Below are 24,528 nucleotides of genomic sequence, written 5' to 3' on the forward strand. Positions count from 1 at the left end.
CGCCGAGCCTGCGCGTCCGGAGCCTGTGCTCCGCAACGGGAGAGGCCACAACAGTGAGAGGCCCGCGTACCGCAAAAAAAAAAAAGTGCTAAGGAGAAAAATAAATCACAGAAGGGATAAGGAGTGCTGGCGGGAAAGGGCTGGGTCGTGACTGTAAATAAGCTTGTCAGAGAAAGACACGCAGAGAAGGTTAAATGCCGGTGAAGATTGGAAGGAGGGGAGGGGCGAGTTATGCAAGTATCTGGGAGAATAAAGCGACAGGGACTTCCCCACGTTAGAAGACTTCTAGCGCTGCTCAGTGGGGGTACCTCTGTGGCCGCCCTGTGCATAGGAGAGTTCAGGTATGGACTGGGGGGTGGCAATGAGCAAGGATCAGCTGGCAGGCTTGTCTGCAGGGCTTGGCACAGTTCAGCCAATAAGCTAGGAAACAGGGTCCCGCGAAGGAAAGAACTTCTCTCAAAGAGAGTGGAAAGAGACAAAGGTGGGGAGGCTGGGAGATAACGCGGTCTGATGCACGCCCTTGCTGTAGTCACTGGAGTCCACTGTCCAGACCACCCAGAGATCAGGGGCACTAGGACAAATCAGGAGGGTCCCAAGAGCTGTTGACCCACCTTGGTCGTCACCTCACCTCACTTTCTCCTTGGCATCATTAAAACTCTCAGCCACGTAATACAGGGGCTGGAACTCTGTGATTGTGTACTGCTGGAGAGCGGTCTTCTCCAGTTCCAGAGGAAGGAGCTTCGGCTTGCCTGACAAGCAATACTGCAGGTCCCAGATGGAAAGGTTTCATGGTTAAATCGGGGCTGGTGGTCCCTGCCTTATCCCAGAGGCCATTGGCGCATCCCCTCCCATCTCAACCTGATTCCTTCCACACCCCAGGCCAAATGCAGTAAACTAAATTATTAGGCAGATACTAGATAACCTTTATAACTCATCTAAAGCCAGCAGTCAAGATAGAAAGGAGTATTTTACCCCAACCATTTTCAAGTAAGGTGATCAATAGACAACGTGGGGGTCAACCACATTTTCCGTCATGTGTTTGCATATATCCCAATGTACAGTTCAACCTCGGGCTCAGGAGGCCCCTCTGCACTGGAGACCGGTGTACTCCCTCTAACACCCACAGTCATGACCAAATCACAGCCGCTAAGAGATCAGTCACTTGAGGAGAAGCCCCCAGGTTGAATTTCAAAGTGAATACAAATGGGTTTCAACAGCGCAAAGAGAAAAAGAATGGTCTGCTGCACCCACCACTTTCAAATCCATCCTTGCTTTCTGTTAGGGTCATACCTGTAATTCACCAAAGGATGACAGGAGCCCAGCACCATATGCCTTTATGGAGTCTCCTTGCTTGCAGAGCCCAAACTCCACAGTAAACCAGTAAATCTGAAATGGAACGTCAAGTTGAGAGCACACCTCGAGGAAGGGAAACGTAGCAGATGACCCAGGGCCAAGGACAGAACTGCCTAGGTGGGCGTTTGTGCAGCTCTGTTCTCTGAATCAGCATGACCTGGGGTCATGGTTTTGTGTCCTATGTCTTACCCTAGCCAGTCACCTGTTGAATCAAGAGTTGGCTGAATGCAAGATGTGATGGGACGCAGTGGAGGACTACTGAGGAAGCCCCCAGAGGATACTCCCAACAAGCAACTCTCTCTCTGACAGGAACTCCTCCACCCCTTTTGCCTTTTGGCATCAACTAGAGTGAGATGCTCCCCTAAGTTGGTTGGAGTTACCAGACAATCCCATCAGGCTCCACGGGGGAGGTAGGGGATTGGGTCATGATAGAATCAGTGAGGGGGCATCTTATCATCTGTGTGGCTGAACCACACTGACTCCATTTTGTCAGCTCCATCTAAGCCTGCAGTCCTAACCCCTCCCCTTTCTGCAAGACTGAGCTTTAGCCTATTCACAAGGAATGCACCAGACAAGTTCCTCATCTACTTTTACCCTTGCCTGATATAAAAACTTCACCTGATATGAAAAGTTTTGCTGACGCAGATGGTTAATGGCTCACAAGGAATAATGGTCATGAGACCCCCTGAGGGGATGAAAAAACCCTGGCTCCTGACGGAGCAGACATGCTTCTCCCTTAGTAGTCAGATTCTATCTTTAGTTTTGGTCCCTTTAAACCCCCCTGTACCCCTCTCGTGGCACAGAGTGTGGCTGCAAACGCCTTTGGGTTGTTGTCCTCCTGGCCCTGCCTGTGTGTAAGTTACCCACAATCAACTTCATCATTGCATTTTATGGAGTTTCCTGCTTCCTTTTTTGGCCTCAAAGTTCCTTCTCAGTTCGGAGGTTATTATTTAATATCCCCACCATCCAACAATCTGTGTTAAAACCCTGTCAGTCACTGCATTTATCCTCCCAAAAAATCAAATCCTTTTCTTTCAATAGCTCCCAGTGCAACGTGCCCTAGATAAATGGCCTGGGCAATAAGGTCCTGAAATTCTGGCACCACCCTACTAAATAGGGCCAAGAGAAAGCCAAGGCCCAGTTCGTGCTAGAGATTGTCACAGTCTTGGAGAATTAGGTGTGGGTTTCTAGTTAAGTCCGTTGATTGCACTAGAGAATGCTAAACCTGCGAAGGCTGTCAGAACTTAGTCTGACCTCCGCACATACAGATGAGAAGTCTTTAGCCCAGAGAGGTCAAGCTACATGCATACAGTGGCACAGCATCTCAAGGACAGAGCAAGGACCCCAAGACTGTTTCCAGCTCAGTATATCAATAATAAGATTTTTTTTTTTGAGAAGCTATGTTGGTAATGAGTATTTTTAACATTGTCACAGCAAGTAACATGATGCTCTGCATTTGAGTTTCTTTTTTTCTTACAAGTGAGAGATTCTATCAAGCTCTGCAGTTTTCTTTGAAAGTTGCTTTTTGTATCACTACAGCATCTGGCATTTAAAAACTCACATTCACACAAATTTAACTCTTCAGACCCTCAAGACGCTCATGATATACTTTTGAGATGGGCAGAATATAAACGATTGTATCTATTTTTAGAGATGAGGAAACAAAAGCCACTTGCCCAGGGTCTCAGAGCAGCTGGTCAGTGAGAAAGAATCTGGGAGTTTTTGGCCTTCTGATAAACTGAATTTATAAACTTCTAAACTGATACATCTTCATGATATATTTGCATTCATCTGCGGTCCCTAATTCCATTATAAAGTTTTATTTCTCGTCTTCCCAGCTGAGCACATTATAAGAAATGTGGCTGAGAGGCTGGGGAGGGATGCACGCAAGTTGGAAACGGGTCTGTAGGAAGGAAAGCCCTGCTGTGCAGAGTCATTGCCTCCATGGCTTCAATGGATGAGCCATCACATCCACTGGGGAAGGAAGTGTTCAGTTAGAAGGGGAAAGCCCACCCCCTTTTCTACCTGGTATCTGAGAAAGGAAAGATCTTAATGCTGGCTCCAGTGTAAAGGTAGAGAGTAAATATTCCCTCTTCAAAGCTGTGAATCCAGCTTCCCACCCACTTAAGGGGGTTCTCAAGGACTATCATTATAGACTGTTGGTGTTTTCAAGACACTGTTTGAAATGAAATGTCTGCATACAGTTGATTTCACAATCGAACCATTAAGAAGTCAACATGTGAAATGTCACTCGTGCAAACGTAACCCAGGCCATTCTGATTTTTTTCCACAAATGACCTGGCTTTCAGGGAAGGAGCAAAGTTTCAAAGACCTGAGGCCCTGCCACCATCCACCAGGAAGACAGAGAACTTACTGTTGCGAGTTTCTCAATGTACTCGTCGGGGGCACCCAGAGAGGCGAGGCCGATTTCCTGTAATTGTGGAGAAACAAAGTCACTGGCATGGCTGGGGTCTGCCTATCTTCAACCTTTACCCTTGGGTCCGACCTCGTACTTGACCACAGGAAAGGGATGGGTGGCTAGATGCCTTCAGAAGGGCCCAGATAGACTCTCATTGCTCTGTCAAATCTTCCTTGACCACATTTCATAAAATCACAGATCTCTAGAATGGGGGAAGCCTTTATCTATCACTTGGTCCTTTGTATTCACTTTGCAAAAGAGAAAACGGAGGCACAGAGAAGGGGGATGACCTGCTCAAGGTCACGTGATAGGTGGCATCTAAAGTTTCATGACCTGATTATTCTTCAATAGTTCAAGTGGAACATTCCTGGAGCACTAGATGAGACTTAATCATGTACCCTGAAGACACCACAGGAGACTTGCAGAGAAGTGCTTGACATCTGTCCAGGTATATACATAGCTGGAGAGTCTGAGATGTCATGGACCACCTCTCATCACAGCTCCAAATCCAGGATCCCCTAGTGGTCTGTCTCTTTCACAGCATTTGCTCCAGTCTACCTTGTATCAGACATACCGTATATATACAAATATATATGTTTCTTTGCATTTATTCATTCCAAAAATATTTATCAAATGCCTTCTATGTGGCAGGCAGTGTACCAAATGATAAAGATCCTTGACCTTGTAAATAGTGTCTAAGTGGATAGAGAAAGACAGAAATAATAAGCCTATACATAGGTATGTTACAAGGTGGTAAGTTCTTTGGAAAGAATAAACAAAAGGAGGAAAGGACAAGGGGGACCCGAAGTACCAGGAAAGTGGGGGTGGGGTGGGGAGGCTGGGATTTTAAATAAGCTTCCAGGGTAAGCATCATTGGGAAGGCGATATCTGAGCAAAGACTTGATGGAAGAGAGGTTGTTGGCATCGCTGATATTTGAGGGGAGAGCATTGTGCAGGCCAAGTGTACAGCCCGTGGAAAAGCTCGTGAAGGAGGGGCAATGTTGGTTGGTTCAAACAACGGGAAGGACCACTGTGGCTAGAGCAGAGTAAGGGGTAGGGGTGGCAGGTGACAGCAAAGAGGGATCTGCAGCTCAACCATGTAGGAATTCCTTGGCTCTTTTAGGGCTTAGGATTCTCCTCTCTACAACATGGGGAGCCAAGGCAGGGTTTTGAACAGAAGGGTGGCAAGATCTGATCTGTGCCATCAAAGATTCACTCCGACTGCTGTGTGAGAGTTGACTGTAGGGGGCCAAGTGTAGAGGCATAAAGACCAGTTAGGAGGATACTGCAGTCACCAGCATGAGAAGCGATAGGGCTGAGATGAAATTGGTAGCAGTGGATGTGATGAGCAATGGTCAGATTCTACATATTTTGGATGTCAAACACAGAATTTTATGCAAGATTGATTGTGGGGTATGTCCGAGAGGAGTCAATAATGCTTTAGGTTTGAGCGACTGGAAGGATGGAGTTGCCATGAACTAATACAGGAAGAGCTGTGGGTGGAGGTTTGAGCGGGAAGATCAGGAATTCCATTTTGGACAGGATGAATAGAGATGTCCATTGGACATCCAAGCAGAGATATTGAGTAGATGGTTAGATATGTAAGTCTCAGTTTTGGGATTGAAGTCTGGGCTAGATATATAAATATGTTCATCATCAGAGTGGAGATGGTACTTAAAGCCATGAAATTGGATGGTACTTAAAGCAGACAGAGAGAAGGACCAAGGACCAGGCCCACTTGGAAGCAAGAGGCTACATGGTCTTCATTTCTGTATCCCTCCCTGGCCAAGCCCATTACATGCAAAGAAAATGCTGTCTGATTTAGAGTGAATCAAATTCAGACACTGACTTAGCCTGGCTCCATTCTCCTGCCCCTTCCCCATCTGTGTTTCATCCACCCAGCTCAGACATGCCACAGTCCTGAATCGAACAGAAGTCATAGACAAATGCAAGATTGAAAGAGTGCCCTTTTCTCATAGTTACCATTATTTGTGAGCCCAGATCTTGCCTAAAACAAGGGGCCCAAAGTGCTTCATCCCCACTCCATCCTGCACTCCAGTGTCCTGCTTTTAGATCAAAAAGGAATATGCTCAGGGAACTCAAAATGACTCCCTGCCTTGGAACTGTCCAGGTCAAAGTTGGAACCGTGAACACTGATGACCCAGTAGCTTCTGTCTGCTGACTCAGGTAATTGTCCTTCTGTGGGGAGTCCCCAAAATGGAACCGGCTTGGGGAGAATGGCCACTTGGCCTCTGACTGGGCAGAATAACCTCTGGTGATGAGAATTAAAAGTTCCTATTCCCCGAGGAAAAAACTGATCTTCCTTTGGCCATATTAACAAATTCTGGTTTGAAAGCTATCCCAAGCAATCAATGACATCTTAGCAGCAGGAACCGCACTTCTGAAAGTGGGTGGGCAAATAGCCTCAGTCCCATGGTGACACTTCCACGGTTAAAGTTCACCTAATTTCTAAACACTCCCACTTCTAAAAGTCCAACAATCTCTGAACTTCACAATCCCCCAAAACCCACATAAAAGCAGCCATTGTCTTTGTTTAGAGAGGCAGTGTCTAACAAGTGTAGTTTTCCCTTGGTTAGCAAGCAGTTAATTCTGCTTTCTGTTTGTTAGTTTGTTTCAGCTACTCAGTGGTAGCCTGTTCCTTCAAGAGTGCAAATAGTTATTTCTTTCTGCTGAGGGGAAATGCTTGTGAAATTCACACACACGTGGCCCAGCCCTTGCTCATGGGTCATTCCATTTGATCCTTATTCTTCCCTGTGAGGAAGTAAACTGTCAGGGAGGGCTTTCATTGATACACGTCTCTGTCTCTGTGACCCAGGCACAGGAGGGCCTGGCAACGTGCCCCGCAGCAGCACCATTCAACTCTCTCATGATCGCAGTTACCCAGTCATGGTTTAGGGCTGCCTCTCAGTGCCAGGAGAGACTTACTAGGATCCTTTCACTCATCCAAAACGCATTTTCGAGCCTGCTCACCACTGTGCTAGATGAATCAAAGCCTCGACTGCTGCTTTGATGACGGTGACGAGGCAACTGGCTCTTTATTTTTTGTCAGCTATGAGTCAGGCTATTGGCATTGGATTCTTGTCAAATGCCATCTTACTTAGTTAAAGCATATACAAAACTGACTGCCTGACAGGGTAGAAAGTGGCAAAGGCCCTAAAGAGGACGGGGGAAAAAATGCCCGGAGAACTTGGGAGATGGTAAGAGTACTTCTGCATGGGGATCAGGGAGGTTTTCATGGATGAAAAGGCTCTTAAACTACACCTGGTAGGACAAGTGGGATTAGCTAAGTCAATAACACACAATTCAGAGGATGACTGAGTCACCAATTCCATGCTGTGGTCCCTGGGATTGGCAATTGGCCAGCTCCATGGGACCACATACCCATCTGTGACGGGATCACAGAACTGTACCTGGTTTCTACCCTTGCAGAGGACATGAAGGCCCCTCCATGGATTCAATTTCTCTTGAGCAGTCCAGGTCTCACCCCTGTAAGTAGAAGGCTAGAGAGATCAGTTCCTCACCTGCGAAAACTGGGCAAAGCTGCGATCTGAAAACAAGGGTACATGTCCCAACAGCTCATGGCAGATGTCACTGAAAAACAGAAAGCACAGAGCTTGGAGGGGAGGAGGGTTATAAGCCATGACAGACTCAGTCTTTCTATGTGAGGAATGGGTGGAAGAAAGGAAGCAACTCATTCAGTCTTACAAACTCATTCCTAAGAATAAGTGGTGTGTAAAGCTTGGGATCAGTTGAGACAAGGTACAAGAGAAAAGGGAGAAGGGGAAAGAAAAGTAAGGGACAGGGCAGGGCACGGCAGCCAGGGGGTCTTAGGTGTACACCCAGTGGGATGCAGAACAAAAGAGGCAATATTCCTATGAGCATCCTCCCATACGCCTGCGCGAGCTGTGGATCACAAACACTTCCTGTCTGACGTCTTCTCGTTGGTATTGACATCCCTGGGCAGATACAATATGCTCAGTTAGTTATTCCTCATGGGAACTAAATAATAATAGAAATAAAAATAACAGAGTCCTCTCATTCTGGAGAGGGCAGCCGTTGGTCAGAGAAGAAAACTTAACATTTATTTAACACTTTCGGCACCAGGTTTATTAGGAACAGGTCTTTTCTGGTTTATAGTAATGAACTTTGCAGGCTGAGAAAGATCATTTGGGGCAACCTGCTGACTTGTCATATCACTTGCTTAAGTTCTATCTGACTAAGAAGATGGCTAAAAGCATGGTGGCCAGTCATTCACTACCTCCAGCCAAGACACAATCTAGGCAAAGAGAGATTAGAATCATCTAGGGGCTTCCCTGGTGGCGCAGTGGTTGGGAGTCCGCCTGCCGATGCAGGGGACACGGGTTTGTGCCCCGGTCTGGGGGGATCCCATGTGCCGCGGAGCGGCTGGGCCCGTGAGCTATGGCCGCTGGGCCTGCGCATCCGGAGCCTGTGCTCCGCAACGGGAGAGGCCACAGCAGTGAGAGGCCCGCGTACCACAAAAAAAAAAAGGAAAAAAAATAAAAAGATATACACAGAGAAGACAAAACAATTACACTTCTGATGCCTTGGCCATTTTCTCATAGTGTAAAGCTGGGAGGAATCTTAAAAGCTATCTCCATCTAGGTGTGATTCAGGGATGAGGAGGTGTTGAGACAGCCTGGTCATCACTTGTTCCTGTTCCCCTTGGGCATTTCACAGCTCTGACTTCTACCGTCCCTTTGGCATTTGAATGTGAGCTCTCATTCTCTCATTCAGAGGAGATCTGAACCTTTGAGTCACAAGATACCTAAATCTCCAATCAGTACAATCTATTGGGACAGAGAAAATCCCCAGAAGAGATGAGTTTCCCTTCTCGTACTGTCGTCATCCAGGCAACTGGTTCCACGGACCAGCCCACGGTGTACCTGGAGGGGGGAGAGATGGCACCCACCGTGGCTGGCAACCGATAGCAGAAGGACGATACTCACGGTTCAGGCGTATACATGGGCTTGGACCCATGTCTGATGTACTGAGTGCAGTGGAAGACTCGAAAGGCCAGGCCACCCAAGAAATCCCGAGAGGAAAGCAGGCCAGCCACAGGTCGGAGGCGGAAACCAGTACAAGCTGGGAAGCAAAGGAGAAAGAAAATTGAAAGCCCATCACAGGGAGCCAAAAGGGCCTGAAGACCTTTAGGGAGGGAACCAGTACACTCAACTGTCCAGGAGCATGGGTGTCGATGCCAAGCAGACTTGGCTTCAAATCTATGCCCCAGTACTTTCTAGCTGGGTGATTTGAGTCAAAGAGTTTCACTTCTCTGAGCCTCAGTTTTCTCATCTGCAAAATGTGGGTAGATACGTCTTAGGGTTAGTCTGAGAATCAGAAGACCTAATAAATATAAAATACTTAGAGCCTAGCACACTGGAAACACCCAATAAATCTAGCTTTCATTATTGTTTGTTAGGGTGGAACGCTTATTCCCTACTTCTCATGTTTCCAGAGTGGGGAGGGAATTTTCACTCCACTTCCCAAGACGGAAGAGTATGAAAGGAACACCTCTAGCTTTTCTATATGTGCTTCACACAGGACACCCCATGAGGAACAGTGACTTCTCTGATTGAAGGATCTGAGAAGAGGAAATGAATATTCTCAATTTAACCCTCTCTGCCCTTTCTCTCTTCACGATCCACACAGGAGCTCCTGGTCTGCTCTTGGCCCAGGCAATGGACTACACACTGCACCACTGAATTGGCAAGTAAGTTTACCTAATCCAGGGGTGAAATATTAGGAAATCCATTTTGGCTGCACAACTATACCACATTCTCTAAGAAGCTTCTATCAGTAATACAGCTGACATTTTGATCACCCATCTCTCTGGTTCCTATATCTGTCTCTCAATTTGTTCCAAACCTGGAAGGAGAATACTAATGACAGTGATCATGGTAATCATAGCTAACACTATACAATACCTACCACATGTCAGACACAGTTCTAAGCACTTTATATATACTAATTAATCCTCATCCTATACTAATTAATCCTCATCCTAACTCTAGGAGGTAGATGCTCTTATTATCTCCACTTTATAGATGGGGAAGCTGAGGCATACAGAGGTTAAGGCTCCTGCCCAAGGTCATAGCTACCGGCAGTCTGGCTTCAGAGTCTGTTTCCTTAATTGCTACTCTATACCTCCCCAGCTGCTAGTATTACTGCTGTATTCTTCTTGTTATTGGCCATAGCAACGTGGGTAATTATTCAAAGAATGTCTTTAAGACCGCTTTGTCCCTCCGATTACGTGCCTTAGACCCTCAGGCTGAAGTTCATTCTGCTTGGCCCCCCCCACCCCCTCCTCTCTTTATCTGAGAAGTAAAGACTCTAAACGGAAGGAATTCAAAAGGTCATCTAGCCGCCCCCTCTCCCAATCTATCCTAGCTACCACTTGCCTCCCTGCCACGTAGCTTCCCTGGCTTTTTGCCCCAGAGCTGGCCATAGCATCTCTGCATAGTTCAGAGGCACGGAAAACTCTTTCTATAACCCTGTGGTCTGTATCCCCACTTTCCCTCATTTTACCTGGCACATAATAGACGTTTAATATGTTTTGTCTGTTTATTTTGATTTTGCTGAGTCAACACCACCTGGCAGAAAGGAAAACATTTATCTCCCCTGGAAATGATGGGCAGGTCAACCCGATCACAAATTTACCCACTGAGTTACTCAGATTCCAGCGAAGCCCAAATTCAATGAGCACCTACCGTAACACTAGGTAACACTATGCTTTCACATTCAATATCTTATTTCAGTCTCACAGTTTCCCTAGGAGAAAGGCTAAAAGGCTGACAGTCTCCATTTGACAGATGACTAAACTGAGGTAGTTTCTCCCAACTAGAGAGGATCAAAGCAAGATTCCAGATACCAGATGCATAGACTTAGAGCTCAGGTATCTCGACACAAATCTCATTTTCTTACACAAACGCACACTGCAGCCAGCTCATAACGTAGCGGGAGCTGCAGGAAGAACCTGGACGAGGCACCTTGGGCTTTGAGTGTTAAAAAATCCTTTCGGGGGCTTCCCTGGTGGCGCAGTGGTTGAGAGTCCGCCTGCCGACGCAGGGGACACGGGTTCGTGCCCCGGTCTGGGAAGATCCCACGTGCCGCGGAGCGGCTGGGCCCGTGAGCCATGGCCGCTGAGCCTGCGCGTCCGGAGCCTGTGCAATCCCGGTTTTCCTGGGACAAGGAACCTGCCTGCATCAGCATGAACACACTCACCTCCATTTACTTTTCTTCCCCTCCCCATCCTCCCCACACCGACCTTTTGACCCTGATGTGGACTTACTCTGCAGAAACTGAGAAACCTCTTCGAGCTGGGGGATGTTATCTTCGCGGAAGCCACAGTACTTTTCCAGAAGTGGGAAAATGTGGTTGTGCTCGTAGCAAGCATGGGTTTTGTACAAGGACTTCAGGGTCCTGAACACTATCCCCCATGTTTTCTTTTCTTCCTCCGTGTATTCCACTCGAGGGATGGGCTGCCCACTAGGATACAGACATGAAATATTTGTCTGCAGCAGGGCAGGTGCAGGAGTAGAGGATGAAGGAGCCGTTGCAGAGGGAGACGGGTTCAGAGTCTGTGAGCTGCCGCCCCCAGCCACAGCGGATTTCATATTTCATAAGTGATTTGAAAGAGGAAAATTCCATTTCTTGATATAGCAAACATTCACGTGACTTGGTTAAGCAAGGATACAAGCTCTCACCTCGTCCACTGCACCAAGGATTTCCTCTCACTTTGGGAAACCACTTGGCTTTTCTGCTCTCCAATCTCCTATTCTTTACCCAGTGTGGAAATTCACTTACCTTCGGGAGCCTGTAATACAAATGTGTGAAGTAACAGGTACATATAATAGGAGGGCGGAGGCTGAGTCAAGTGAAGACTACATCCTCTTTCTAAACAAAGGCATCCAAGTTCAAGCAAACTAAAGCAATTCTACCTGTTGGCTAAAGTGGATTTAATATGTGTACCATGAGTTTGAGATCCCTTGTTTAATGGGCATGTACTTGCTGGATTTGATATTTCTGCCCCTAGGAAGTTATAAAGGTACTTAAATGCATGCTAGGTGCAAGATCTGCTTACCTAGAATCTTCCGCTATGGCATAACAAAAGTATGGGGAGCTTATTAAAGTATGTATGTTGGACCTGCCCCTCAGATCCGGAACCTGTGGGGGAGGGGAGGGCCCAGGCATCTGGATTCCAATAAGCTCCCAGGTGACACACTGTAATTTGAGAGTCATTAGTTCGAAAGGTCCTTTTGAAAACCATCTAAGAGTGAGCTGTGTTCTGAACAGCGAAAACAAATGAAAACCAAACAAAGCCTGACTTCAAAGACCCGTGACTGTTCTCTGGGCTACAGGCCTGTTTCCTAACAGGGTACACGGTGTCTGGGACAAGGCGAGACTGTTTACCTTAGAATTATGGATCATCTTCAGGCTCCAAACTAGGTCCCTCCTGCCCTTTCAGAGTTGTCGCTCTTCCAAGGACATTAAAGCAAAGTCATCGTTATGTTCCACGGAAAGATGGGCAGGGATTAGGGAAAAAAGACAGACCGTTGCTTCAGAATTGAAAGCAACACAAGCCCAGAGGGTTCTATAATGGCGTAGGGACTGTGAAAAGAACATCAGGAAAGCCCCTGCCTATGGATGCACCATTGTTTCAGGGCTAAGTGCCAATGCAGGGAAAGAACAGGCTTTGGAAACTGACAGAGATGGGTTGACTGCTTTGCTCGCCATTGCCTAGCTGAATGGCCTCAAGCAATTTAGTAAACCTCCCTGAGCCTAGTCTGCACAGCCGTTAGGTGGGCTAATACCAACTAACTCTTTGGAGGGTACGGAAGAGAGTTAACTGAAATGCTATGTATACAATAAAGATGTTAAAAAATTAAAAAAAAATTTTTTAATTAAAAAGAAAAGAAATGCTATGTATAAAGTACGTAACACTGGTGCTGACAATAATACCATTGGATAGTTGGCAATTATCATGATAATGGACTCTCATTTAGAAAGAAGGGTATCTGCTATTTCTGCAACAAATTTTCAAGAGTTAGTAACGTCCTAGGCACCGAGCTGTCCCCCTGGTTGATATTTACCGTGCCAGGGGTTCAATATCCATTCCCATTCTTCCAGTAAAGCACCATTCTCCCATCTCAGTCTGCAGGTTCAGGTAAGAGGAGACTCCACTACTCCTACCTTCAGAGGTGGGCATGTGACCAGGCCCAGTCAATTAGAGTGTCTCATTTCCCTGGCCACAGCGACTGGCTGAGAGATGGGCCCATGTCCTGATGAGAGCCAATGAGACTCAATGAGAGAACTTTTGTTGATTTTGTTGAAAAGAGACAGAATCTCTGGTTGGGCTGTGGTGTCAGCCTGGCGGTGCTGGGGTCCACCTCCAAGAGACATGAGGCCAGTGCCTCTGAGCAAGCCCCCTACAGAGGACAACCAGAGTCGGGGGAGGGAGAGAGAATGAGATGCGGAGTCCCAGGCCCACCTGTGCCCCAGCTACTTCCCTTAAACTTTTCACTTATAGGAGCCAAGAAAAGCCTCCTTTTTGTTTGAGTTGACTTGCAGCTGAAAGATATAAATCCCTACAGTCCATTTAGCGTATTCTTACGTAAAATTTTAAAGCCTAACCCCCACCCCAGTAACATAATCCAAACCTGCTGCAGCTGCCTTCTAGGTGGTTCTAGGCACAATTCCCAGCTCCATCTCTGACTTACCGCTTTGAATCTTTACTACCATGTGGTCTCTTAGGTTCACGCATTCATTTATTCATTCAACAAATATTTATTGAACACTCATGATGCTCTGGGAATATAGCAGTGAACAAAACAGTAAAAAATCCCTACCACTTACAATGGAATGTTACTCAGCACTAAAAAAGAAGGAAATCCTGTCGCATGCAAACACATGGATGAACTTTGAGGATATCGTGCTAAGTGAAACTAGCCAGTCACTAAAGGACAAATACTGCGTGATTCCACTTACATGAGGTACATAAAAGAGTCAGACACACAAAGCAGAGAGTTGAATGGAGGTTGAATGGAGGGAAAAACTGAAGGTTGTGGTTCAATGGGTATTAAATTTCAGTTATGCAAGATGATTAATTTCTAGAGATTTGCTGTACAATATTGTCTACAGTTAATATTATTGTATTGTATGGTTAAATTTTTGTTAAGAAAGTAGATCTCATGTTAAATATTTTTACCACAACAAAAAAGAAACATCCCTGCCCTGTGGAGCCCACATTTCTAGTGCAGGGGAGACAGAAAATCCACACAATTCTGTTAGATGGTGAAAAGCATAAGGGAGAAAAAGAAGAGCAAAGGTCCCTACGGGGAGTGTTAGGGAGGGGTTTCAGTCTTACATGGGACATTGGAGAAGACCTGGCTGAGAAGGTGCCATTTGAATAAAGACCCAAGGAGGTGAGGGTTCACTCTGGAGCCCTCCTTTCACCTGCACTTGCCTGTTTGAGGTTCTGACTCAGACATCCTGCAGATTCAGCCTGACAGCCCCCATCCTTACAGACTGGGGCAGTGACAGCTCTGTGCTCTTTACATGCCTCCTGGGGCAGCTCATCCCAACCTAGACGTGAGTGGCCCAGGGGTCCCTGCTTTTCTGGGAAGAGGCAGGAGAATCTGAGCTGTAACTCTGCAGCTTCCCAGCTGTGTCAGACCTTGGGCAAGTTATTGCCACTCTCTGATATCTATATCTATATCTGTACCTGTATCTGTATCTATATACTTTTTTTCAAATTAAGGATAATCAAACCTACCTAGTAACATTGTAGTGATAATCAAGTAAGCAATGTGTGAAGTGCTGTCTGGATATAGTAAATACTTCAGAATTTAGTTTTATACACACACACACACACACACACACACCCCAGCTTCCATGGTCTACTTAGGAATTGAACTCAGCACCTTTTTTCCATCTCCTTCTACCAAGAGACCTGAGGTTCTACAAGATCCTCAGTCTCTGAATATATCGTCAATTAATTTTTTAAAACTATGATCTCATTAAGTAAAATAAACTAAGATTTTTTGGGAAGAGTATCAATTTGGCTTGAAATAAAAGGATTTCTAGTTCAGCCCATTAGGATCCCTCTTCCAAAAACAACAACAACAAAAAACAAGTTTTAAGGAGAAGACACTGCTTTTGAATTATTCCACCAACCAAAGATGGCATTCAAGGTACTCCAGCACCTGGCATAGCCTTCCTCACTCAGTCTTATTTTACACCAAGTCCCCACACATGGAATTATTACCAGGACAAATAATTTGGTGCCCGCAAAACACAACAGTAATCAGTGCCTCTTCAAAGTGATGTTTTAAGACTTTTGTTAAATATTCTTCTGGAGGAGCGTCAAAGCATGACACGGTAGATGGGCCTAGAAGAGGGTGGCAAACAGGAGCAGGGTTTAGCTGCTTCCTTACTGTCTCCAGTAATTCAGCTCTGGCCCCAAATATATACTGATACAACTACTAATAAAACAAAAGCCTGTGGCCTCATGACCCTTGTGTTTTGACTTTAGTCATACCTATTGCATTTATTGTTCTTTTTGTTATTGTCTGTCTTTCTCAATGATCCCCCAGAAGACACAGAGTCTGTTGGTCTTGTTCTTGGCATGGGTCCTGGAACACAGTAAACACACTGTATCAACTGATCCTGTGATTCTAGGACTCAAGGGGCAGGAGTTTGAGCCCCATGTGGTAGGATGACTGGGAAGGCGCTGGAGACCAGAATGTGGGGCTGTTGGCATGGAGGGTGGCAGAGCCCAAGGAAGAGGGTCAAAGCTGAGTCCTGAGACGCATGACAATTTCTGGGGTGGGAGGAGGAGGCCAGAGGAGACTGAGAAGAAGCCTCAAAGAGGAAGGAGGGAAACCAGCAGAGAGCAGAGTACAGCTGATTCTCCTTATTGGCGCAGACACCTTGGTTAATGTACATGTTGATAGATTCACACTGAACTCACAGCCAACAGCACTACAACAACTCAGGCCTGAAGGAAGCGTATCTAACACATTCTCCCCATCAAGCGTGTCAGAGCCGTCCTGTACCTAGGAACACTAGCCAGCACTTCAGCACTACGCTGGAGGGCCATTTTAAACAGCAAAATTACTGACAAAAAGAACAAAAATTCAACAGATGTGGCAGGGGACTCACATTTTCCCCTGCTCTGCGCATGTCTGGGAATGAGTGTGAAAGTGCCCTGAGTTTGGGGGTCTCAAATAAATTCAAGCGAGCAATCCTGAAAGAATGAGAATCAATTGTACCAGATACCGAGATAAAAGACAATTGCAAAGAAGGAAGGGGTAGTAAACAGCATCAAAAGTTCAAAAGAGATGAGCTGAGATGAGGCTGGAAATAGGCTTTGAATTGGAGGACAAGTTCAGTCCCTAATGAGATATATGACCTTGAGTACATCACTTAACCATTTGGGATTCATCTGTACAAGGTAGAAAATTGACTGGAAGATCTCTGGTATTCCTCTGAGTACCAGCCATCTATGAATAGTTTTCAAAAGCCAGTTTAACTTCTCTGATGACCATCCAGAATCATGAGGCATGCAACCAATTCCATACTTTTTCATCAGGTGTAACATTTTTATGGAAAGGAGGTGGATTTGAGTTCTTCCCTTCAAATCCCAACAGCCAAGAAGGAGTGAATGTATCTCGTGAGCAGCTCCTGGATTATGTGGAGAAGTGTGGTCTCCTGACTCAGAGATCCCCAGACACTCAGGGAAGTGACTGAGCACAACTTTGCATTTAAACAACCCTGCGTTCAAAACCAGACTATGCCACCTACTAGCTCTATAACTTTGGCAAGTTACTTAATCTTTTTTAAGCTTCAGTTTTTCCACCTGAAAAATAGGGAGTTATTATTAAAACTAAATGAAATAATGTAAACTAAGCATTTAGCAAAGCCCCAGACATAGCAAGGAGACGATAAATATGACCTATTATTACTGACTATCTCAAGAAGGACTCTTGTCTGTACCTGATTTGATGGTGTCTACCTGTCCATGCTGGGGCCACGGTGGGGACAGGGGAGAGAGGTCACCATGTTCTGTGATTCCTGCTTGCCACAAGCCAAGACCCACCTGGGTCTAGACATGACCAAGGTCTGCACTATTCTGGATTTTTCTACTACCAGGACTCATTCAGAGAAAGGAATTTTCTCATTTTCTCCGGAAGTCTTTCCCTTTGGAAGGTAGGCTTTTATTCAGTAAATATACAGAGCAATATACAGAGCCCTAGCATTTCCTTTATCTCCCTCATATTCTAGCAAAGCTGTTAAAATACCATCACCTGAGTGTTCTGAACAACCTGTCCCTTTCTTCTTGGCCATGTCTTTTCTCACACGCTTAACTCAGGAATGGAGCTCAGGTCCCAAAACACTGAGTTTCTCATGGGCGCGTTTCTGTAGTTTCTGAGGACTCAAAATAGCAAAGTGGTGCTCATCCCAAATAACATATTTGACATTTGCATTTTCCTTTGACTGAAATCTGGTAGAGGAGGAGCACAGAACCCCAGATAGAAAAAAATAAACTCATCCTAAAATTGCCCTTCACATCTGGGTCAGATCAGATGAAAGTAGAACCCTGAGGCTTGGCTCTCCTGAAACCTCCAATGATTCACTATTTCAGTAAAGCAGCCAACTCCTTCTTGAATGTAAATGATTCTCTTTTGCCAGCTTCCGGTTCAATGTGGAGAATACCAGAGGCTGTTTTATTCAGGACTGAGGCCTTTTATAATTACTTCAGACATCCCTGCATAATTACACAACAAAGCCTGGGAGAGAGCTGGGCCCTGGCACAGAGGGTAATTTTGTTTTGTGTTGTGGTCGATTTTTTAAAATGTGTGTTATTCAAGGGAGGGTTTAAACAGACACACACACACACACACACACACACACACACACACACACACACAGAGGGGAGGATTCTCTACACCGGTAGTTTCCCTTTGGGCGAGGGAGAGGCAGGCTAGGAGTTGTTCTTCTCACGCCCCCCACCCCCTGTTCCACCTCCCACCCCGAAGAGCAGACTTACTGTCGATAGCTGTAGGCAATGTCAGCAAATTGCTTCCGTCTTGCTCGGTACACAGGATCTTTAAAGCCCTAGGAAGACAGGAGATACTTGATTTCTCCAGGCTTTCGTGGGAGAGACCTGGCATATCTATGCATGTTTCGAATGGGGGTCCTTGAGCTCTGACGGTGCATCTCTCCTTCCCCTGATTATACTCTGAAAATAAAGTCTCAGTTAAACAGAGGGTAAGCTCTCCCACTAAATATCGTGAGTGACACATTACTAGCAATGCTTTCAACTCAGTGTGAGCCTCTGCCTTGGGATTCCAAAGTGCAAACAGTGTTCAGGTTTTAAAGATATCTCATCTACAGCATTCTAACTTATAAACTTGCTAAACGCGGCAGAGTTATTAGGATGAATGTCTATGATGAAAATATACAATAGCCACTAAATTCCTGACCAATGGTATGTGTCTAGCACTGCCTCCTAACTTCTTGAGAGACAAACAGGTACATGCTTACTGCTACTGCAATTTAGAAAAAAATGCCATTTATTGAGTGTCTATTATGTACTAGTCTATGCATGCTACGAACTTATTTTATTTATAACTCTCACAACAAATGTGTAAGGTAGATCGGTATGATTATCCCTTTCTTTCCAGAATAAACACTGACTCAGAGAAGTGCAGTCCGGTGAAGTTGAAGCCAGGATTTGAACCACCCAGTTCTTGCTCTTTTCACTTCACTTCAGTAAATGTCAACCTTTACAACTTGGCAGGGGCTCAACTCACTGAGATTCTGCCTCAGTACATAGAAAGGATGATAATAATTTCTCCTCTGAGGCTGACCTGCAGGCAGCCTTTCCTCAGCAATTTGCAAGCACCACACTTCTGAGTGAAAAGAGGCCAAGTGTGTCTTTCAGTGTTGGGGGTGTGGGGGGGTGGTCACATCCCTGAGATGGACACGATCCCAATTGGTTAAAAGGACATTTTCCTTATATTTTCTTCTTAGAGTTTTATTGTTTCAGGTCTTACATTTAAGTCTTGAATGCATTTCAAATTCATTTTTTGTGAGTGGTGTAAGATAGGGGTCTAATTTCATTCTTTTGCATGTTAATATCCAGTTTTCCCAACATCATTTACTGAAGAGACTATTCTTTTTCCCATTGAGTATTCTTGGCTCCCTTGTCAAATATTAGTTGACTGTATGTGCATGAGTTCACATCTAGGCTCTTGATCCTGTTCTATTAGTCTGTCTGCTTTTATGCCAGTACCATGCTGTTTTGATTACTGTAGCTTTGTAATATAGTTTGAAATCAGGACATGTGATTCCTCCAGCTTTGTTCTTCTTTCTCTAGATTGCTCCTTGACACTGGTCTAGGGAATGAATTTCTGGATATGACACCAAAAACACAAGCAACAAAAGCAAAAGTAAATAAGTGGGACTACATCAAACAAAAAAGTTTCTGCACAACAAAAGAAACAACTAACAAAATGAAAAGGCAACCTATAAAATGGCAGGAAATATTTGCAAACCATACATCAGATAAGGGGTTAATATCCAAAGTATATAAGGAACTCATACAACTCAATAGAAAAAAAAATCAAATAATCTGATTTAGAAATAGGCAGAGGAGGGCTTCCCTGGTGGCGCAGTGGTTGAGAGTCTGCCTGCTAATGCAGGGGACACGGGCTCGAGCCCTGGTCTGGGAGGATCCCACATGCCGCGGAGCAACTGGGCCCGTGAGCCACAACTACTGAGCCTGCGTGTCTGGACCCTGTGCTCCACAACAAGAGAGGCCGTGATAGTGAGAGGCCCGCGCAGCGCAAAGAAGAGTGGCCCCTGCTTGCCACAACTAGAGAAAGCCCTCACACTGAAACAAAGACCCAACACAGCAAAAATAAATAAATAAATAACTAAAACTCCTACCCCCAAAATCTAAAAAAAAAAAAGCACTGGATATTTAAAAAAAAAAGAAATGGCCAACAGGTACATGAAAAGATGCTCAACATCACTAATCATCAGTAAAATGCAAATCAAAATCACAATGAGCTATCATCTCATACTTGTTAGAATACCTATTATCAAAAAGACGAGAGATAAGTGTTGGCAAGAATGTGGAGAAACCTTTGTGCACTATTGGTGGGTATGTAAACTGGTACAGCTACTTTGGGAAACAATATGGAGGTTCCTCAAAAAATTAAAAATAGAACTACTATATGATCCGGCAATATCACTTCTAGGTATATATCCAAAGGAAATAAAATCACTTCCTTGGAGAGCTATCTGCACCTCCATGTTCATTGCAGCCTCATTCAAATAGTCAAGACATAATAAACAACCTAAGTGTTCACTGACAGATAAATGGGTAAAGAGAACGCGGTATATACAAACAGTGGGATATTATTCATCCATAAAAAAGAAGGGAGACCTTCTGACAACACGGATGGAACTTGAGGACATTTTACTAAGTGAAATAAGTCAGACAGAGAAATACAAATACTGTATGATCTCACTTATATGTGGAATCCAAAAAAGCCAAATTCATAGACAGAGAGTAGATTGGTAGTTGCCAGAGGATGGAGAGTGGGATAAACAGGGAGATGTTGGTTAAGGGGTCAAACCTCCAGTTATAAGACGAATAAGTTCTGGATCTAATGTACAGCACGACAATTATAGTTAACAAAAGTGTTTTACATACTTGAAAACTGCTAAGAGAGTAGATCTTAAAGGTTTTCACCACATGAAAAAAATGGTAATTATGAGAAGTGATAGAGTTGTTAACTGACCTTATTATGGTAATCACTTCACAATATATACATGTATTAAATCAGCATCAAGCTTACATGATGTTGTGTCAATTATATTTCAATAAAGCTAGAAAAAAGGTCATTTTCCCCCCAAAATTGATTGTGATCTGAATTTTAGTAAGACAAGACACTGGTGTCACCACTGTAGAACTTTCCTTTGTTCCCTCCAAGCATTTACCAACAAACCATGCCGTCCATCATTTTAGCCTGAAATTTCTCTGTCCCACCATCCCTCCAAACCAAGACATTAGTGAATCAAAAACAAAGGCTAATGTCGCGGAGAGTAATACGTAAAGACTTTTTTTTAAAGGATAAGTACTCCCTGACTTTCAGATATTGTCTTTTTGTTTGTTTGATGAGTTGGTTGGTTATTTTTTTGTTTTTTTAAAATCCAGCTCTACCAATAATTCAAAAAAACCAGGGGTTCATGTATATAATGTAATTTCACCTGACAATCCATGGCATAGAGTCTGGCATACAGAAAGAACTACAAACACTTGCTGAAAGAGGAAAGGAAGAAAAACATAAGGGGGAGGGAGGGATAAACAAAGGGAGGGAGGGAGGGAGGGAGGGAAGAAAGGAGTTCCCTATTTTGTTTCCCAGGATATATTTTGAGAAAGAGAGAAATCTAAATGTTTCACACTGGAAAAGTAAAGTAAAATTACCATACTGTTTAGTTTTTTGTTCTAAAACTAAATCCCAGATAAATTAAGTGATTATTCAATTTAGAAAAGATTCCAGGACGTGGTCATTACAAAGTATAACTGTAGTGTTTTCTCTTAAACACTGAATGGTTTTGAATAAACAGGAAAGCTTAGGAATCTGAAAACTTAAAACTATGCTGGGCCCAGTTCTACTGGGTGAAGGTAAGTTGCTGTGGGATGATACAGTAAGAAGATTGGGCACTATCATTTGATTTCCAAGCAACTCTAACACACCCTTTTAGGAACCTGTCTACTGGGCTAAATGAAGAACACATCTCCACACTTAGGACTCAAAATATAACGTTAATGTTTGCCAATCATCAATGCTTGACCTTTACAGTCATCCTCATCTACAAGTCTTATTTAACAGTCATGGCCTTCTCTAGCCCCTAAATACAAAGCATAGACTTTTGCGCTTGTGAGGTGCCTTGGAGAATATCTATATTTGTATTTTGATCTAGACATGAAGAAAGTGAAGCCCGTAGAGCCAACTGCTCAGGGGCCCTAAACTGCAGAACCTGTACCTCCACTTGGGTTTTCTGGTCCTAGCCAGGTGGTAAGTTGAGGTTTGAGGGCTGAGACAGGTAACCAGGGAGGCAAGTGAAGAATTCCCTTAACCAGTGGATTTCCACTTCATTATACCGTCTCCAGAATGGGATGCCCATGGCAATTTCTCTTCCCATTTATCTTTAATCTTCAATGTACTTTGTCTAGGCAGTTTAAAGACTTTTCCATCAGTGAAAACAAAATAGCTTAATATAAAATTATATATCCAGTAGGTAACAACTATGTCAGAGGGATTACATAAATAGTATAAAAATGAAATGATGGAATAAATACAACCAAATCCAACAAAAGGTATGAAAATGGGAACTGTTTTATTCTTCTGTACTATTTAGGCTTTTGAAGTTTTCTACTGTGAGTGTGGATTTCTTTTTCCTTTTTACAGTTTGAGTTTATTTTATTGTTTCACTTTTATTTATTTGAAGTATAACTGATTTATAATATCATGTTAGTTTCAGGTATACAGCACAGTGGTTGTTATCCATACGTATACATATATATCTTTTTCAGTCTTTTCCCTTATAGGTTATTACAAAGTACTGATTATAGTTCCCTGTGCTGTACAGTAGGTCCTTGTTGGTTATCTATTCAATATATAGTAGTGTGTAGATGTTAATCCCAACCTCCTAATTTATCCCTACCCCTTTTATAATTAGAAAAAAAGTAAAATAATATTAAAAATCCATCTCAAATTATTATGGGAGGTGACAGCAGATTCATACATTGAGCTGCATCAACACATCCAAATATAATATAATGCAAAGATTTTCTATATGGGAAGGTTTCTAACCATGGTCCTTTGCCAGCTCAGGTTTCTAAGAAGTGCATTATCAGCCTGCGAAGGGACCCTGCCAACTAGGCGGCACAGACTTTTGCTCTCTCAGTTAGCAGCGGAAGTCTGGGGTCCATCTCTCAGGGATTTGGTCTTGCATCCTCTGGGCTGCCAGGTGACCACAGGCCTCCGCAGACATGTGGAATACACTCTGAATTAAGCTACAGTTGGTGATGACTAATCATCCTGTCTCCATTTAGACTAATAGCAGCAATTTCAGTAGCACTGCATGCGATTTATTTATAATCACTCTGTCTCAATTAAGCTAATGGCAGAAATTTTGGTTGCACTGCATGTAACCAAGTATGTTTTGACAGGAAAATATATTGTTGGTGAAGGAGTGGGGAGGGGGAGCGGGGAGAGAGAAGTGGATGGGAGAAAGGGGAGAGAACTCTACAGGGTGCAAAGTTGTAACATCACCTGCGGTCCACATGCAATCACTTTCCTTAATCTCAGCATTTTTGTGACTTGTGGTGTTGAAGTCTGTGCTTCTGCTTCAGCGGGGATTTTGGGGAGACAGTAACCATATGCAAAAGTCTTCCGAGTGAGTATTCTTCTAGACTGAGATCTTTATCATTTCTTGATATCATGGCGGAGATTAAACCTCAGAAATGCCATCTTTAGACTACTGAAGTTGAACACGCTGGGTTGGATTACTCACTCATTCAATCCCTAGGAGCATGGCCTGACGGCTAGTTCACCTCTCAGAGCCCTAGTTTCTTCATCAGTAAAATGAAACTAGTAACGGTAGTTACCTCACAGTGTCGGGTGGATTAGATTAGGTAACGTAAGCAGGGTATCAAGTAAAATTCCGAGTACAAAGGAGACAGTGAAAAAATGATGCATTTGTGCAAAATGGTGGGAAATCCACAAGCTGAGAAGTCTGGCTCAGAATATGAAAAGGATGTACTCTGGAATGGCTCACTCAGTCCCGTCACCCATCCCTGGGCTTTTAAAAGAGCGTCTGCTGAATTCTTACCTTGCTATTTATATTGCATCTAGGGCAACAGTGAGAGGCTTTCTGCATTCTATCATTCCCACACCAACTGGAGGAAGGATGGTACACAGGAGACAAGAAGTTCAAAGTCGTATTTTTTAAGTACCTGCCATCGCCATTGCTGTAGACACTCACCAAAGACTTGCAAGTCAATAGACAAGGATGGTGCTGACCACAACCCCTCCTCTCGCCCACTCTGCATTGCTGGCCATGGTCACCACCAATAAGGCCAAGGAGACTGTCCTGGAAAAGACTCGGATACCTGACTTCCCAAGTCAGTAATCTGGGAATTGTTTTACCTCTTTCCTCTTCACATTTGATCATTTTTGTCCATTTTTCCTTCAAAATATCTTGAGTTTATCCTTTTTACTTTAATCTCACTGCTACACTTTGATTCAGGCCCCCATCATTTCTCTCCTAGACTACTACAAATACTTTCCAAGTGGCCTTTCTTTGTCTGTCCCTCATAAACCCCTCCCTCACTTCAGCCCAAGGAGACTTACAACATACAAACCTGGTAGGGTCTCTCTCTGCTCTACAGACTTTCAATGGCTTCTTACCACTTTTAGGGTGAAGTCCAAAATCCTTAACATTGTGCACAAGGTTGTACGTGATCTGGCCCTGCCTACGTTTCCAACTACAATTGCCTGTATACTATGTCTCCAAATTTATCCAGATCAGTCTTATTTGAATTCTTTGAACACACTATGCTTTTTCCCATGTCAAGGCCTTCACACATGCTGTTGCCTCTGATTGGAACACTCTTTCACACTCTCTCAGACAAA

The 24,528-nt window shown here is 44.2% G+C and overlaps 1 protein-coding gene across 1 annotated transcript in view; it reads right to left on the reverse strand.

Moving 5' to 3' along the window:
* PAH (phenylalanine hydroxylase) overlaps positions 1-24,528 on the reverse strand; it is a 73,297-nt gene that overhangs the window by 5,279 nt on the left and 43,490 nt on the right. Inside the window, exons 5-11 of the mRNA XM_007454270.1 lie at positions 17,862-17,929; positions 11,103-11,299; positions 8,761-8,896; positions 7,315-7,384; positions 3,728-3,784; positions 1,291-1,386; positions 629-762 (exon numbers count right to left, since the gene is read on the reverse strand). Of these exons, the coding sequence (XP_007454332.1) occupies positions 629-762; positions 1,291-1,386; positions 3,728-3,784; positions 7,315-7,384; positions 8,761-8,896; positions 11,103-11,299; positions 17,862-17,929 (758 nt within the window). The remainder of the gene's footprint in view (positions 1-628; positions 763-1,290; positions 1,387-3,727; positions 3,785-7,314; positions 7,385-8,760; positions 8,897-11,102; positions 11,300-17,861; positions 17,930-24,528) is intronic.

The sequence above is a fragment of the Lipotes vexillifer genome, unplaced genomic scaffold (assembly GCF_000442215.2).
Source record: "Lipotes vexillifer unplaced genomic scaffold, Lipotes_vexillifer_v1.1 scaffold492, whole genome shotgun sequence".
NCBI classification, from domain to species: domain Eukaryota; kingdom Metazoa; phylum Chordata; class Mammalia; order Artiodactyla; family Lipotidae; genus Lipotes; species Lipotes vexillifer.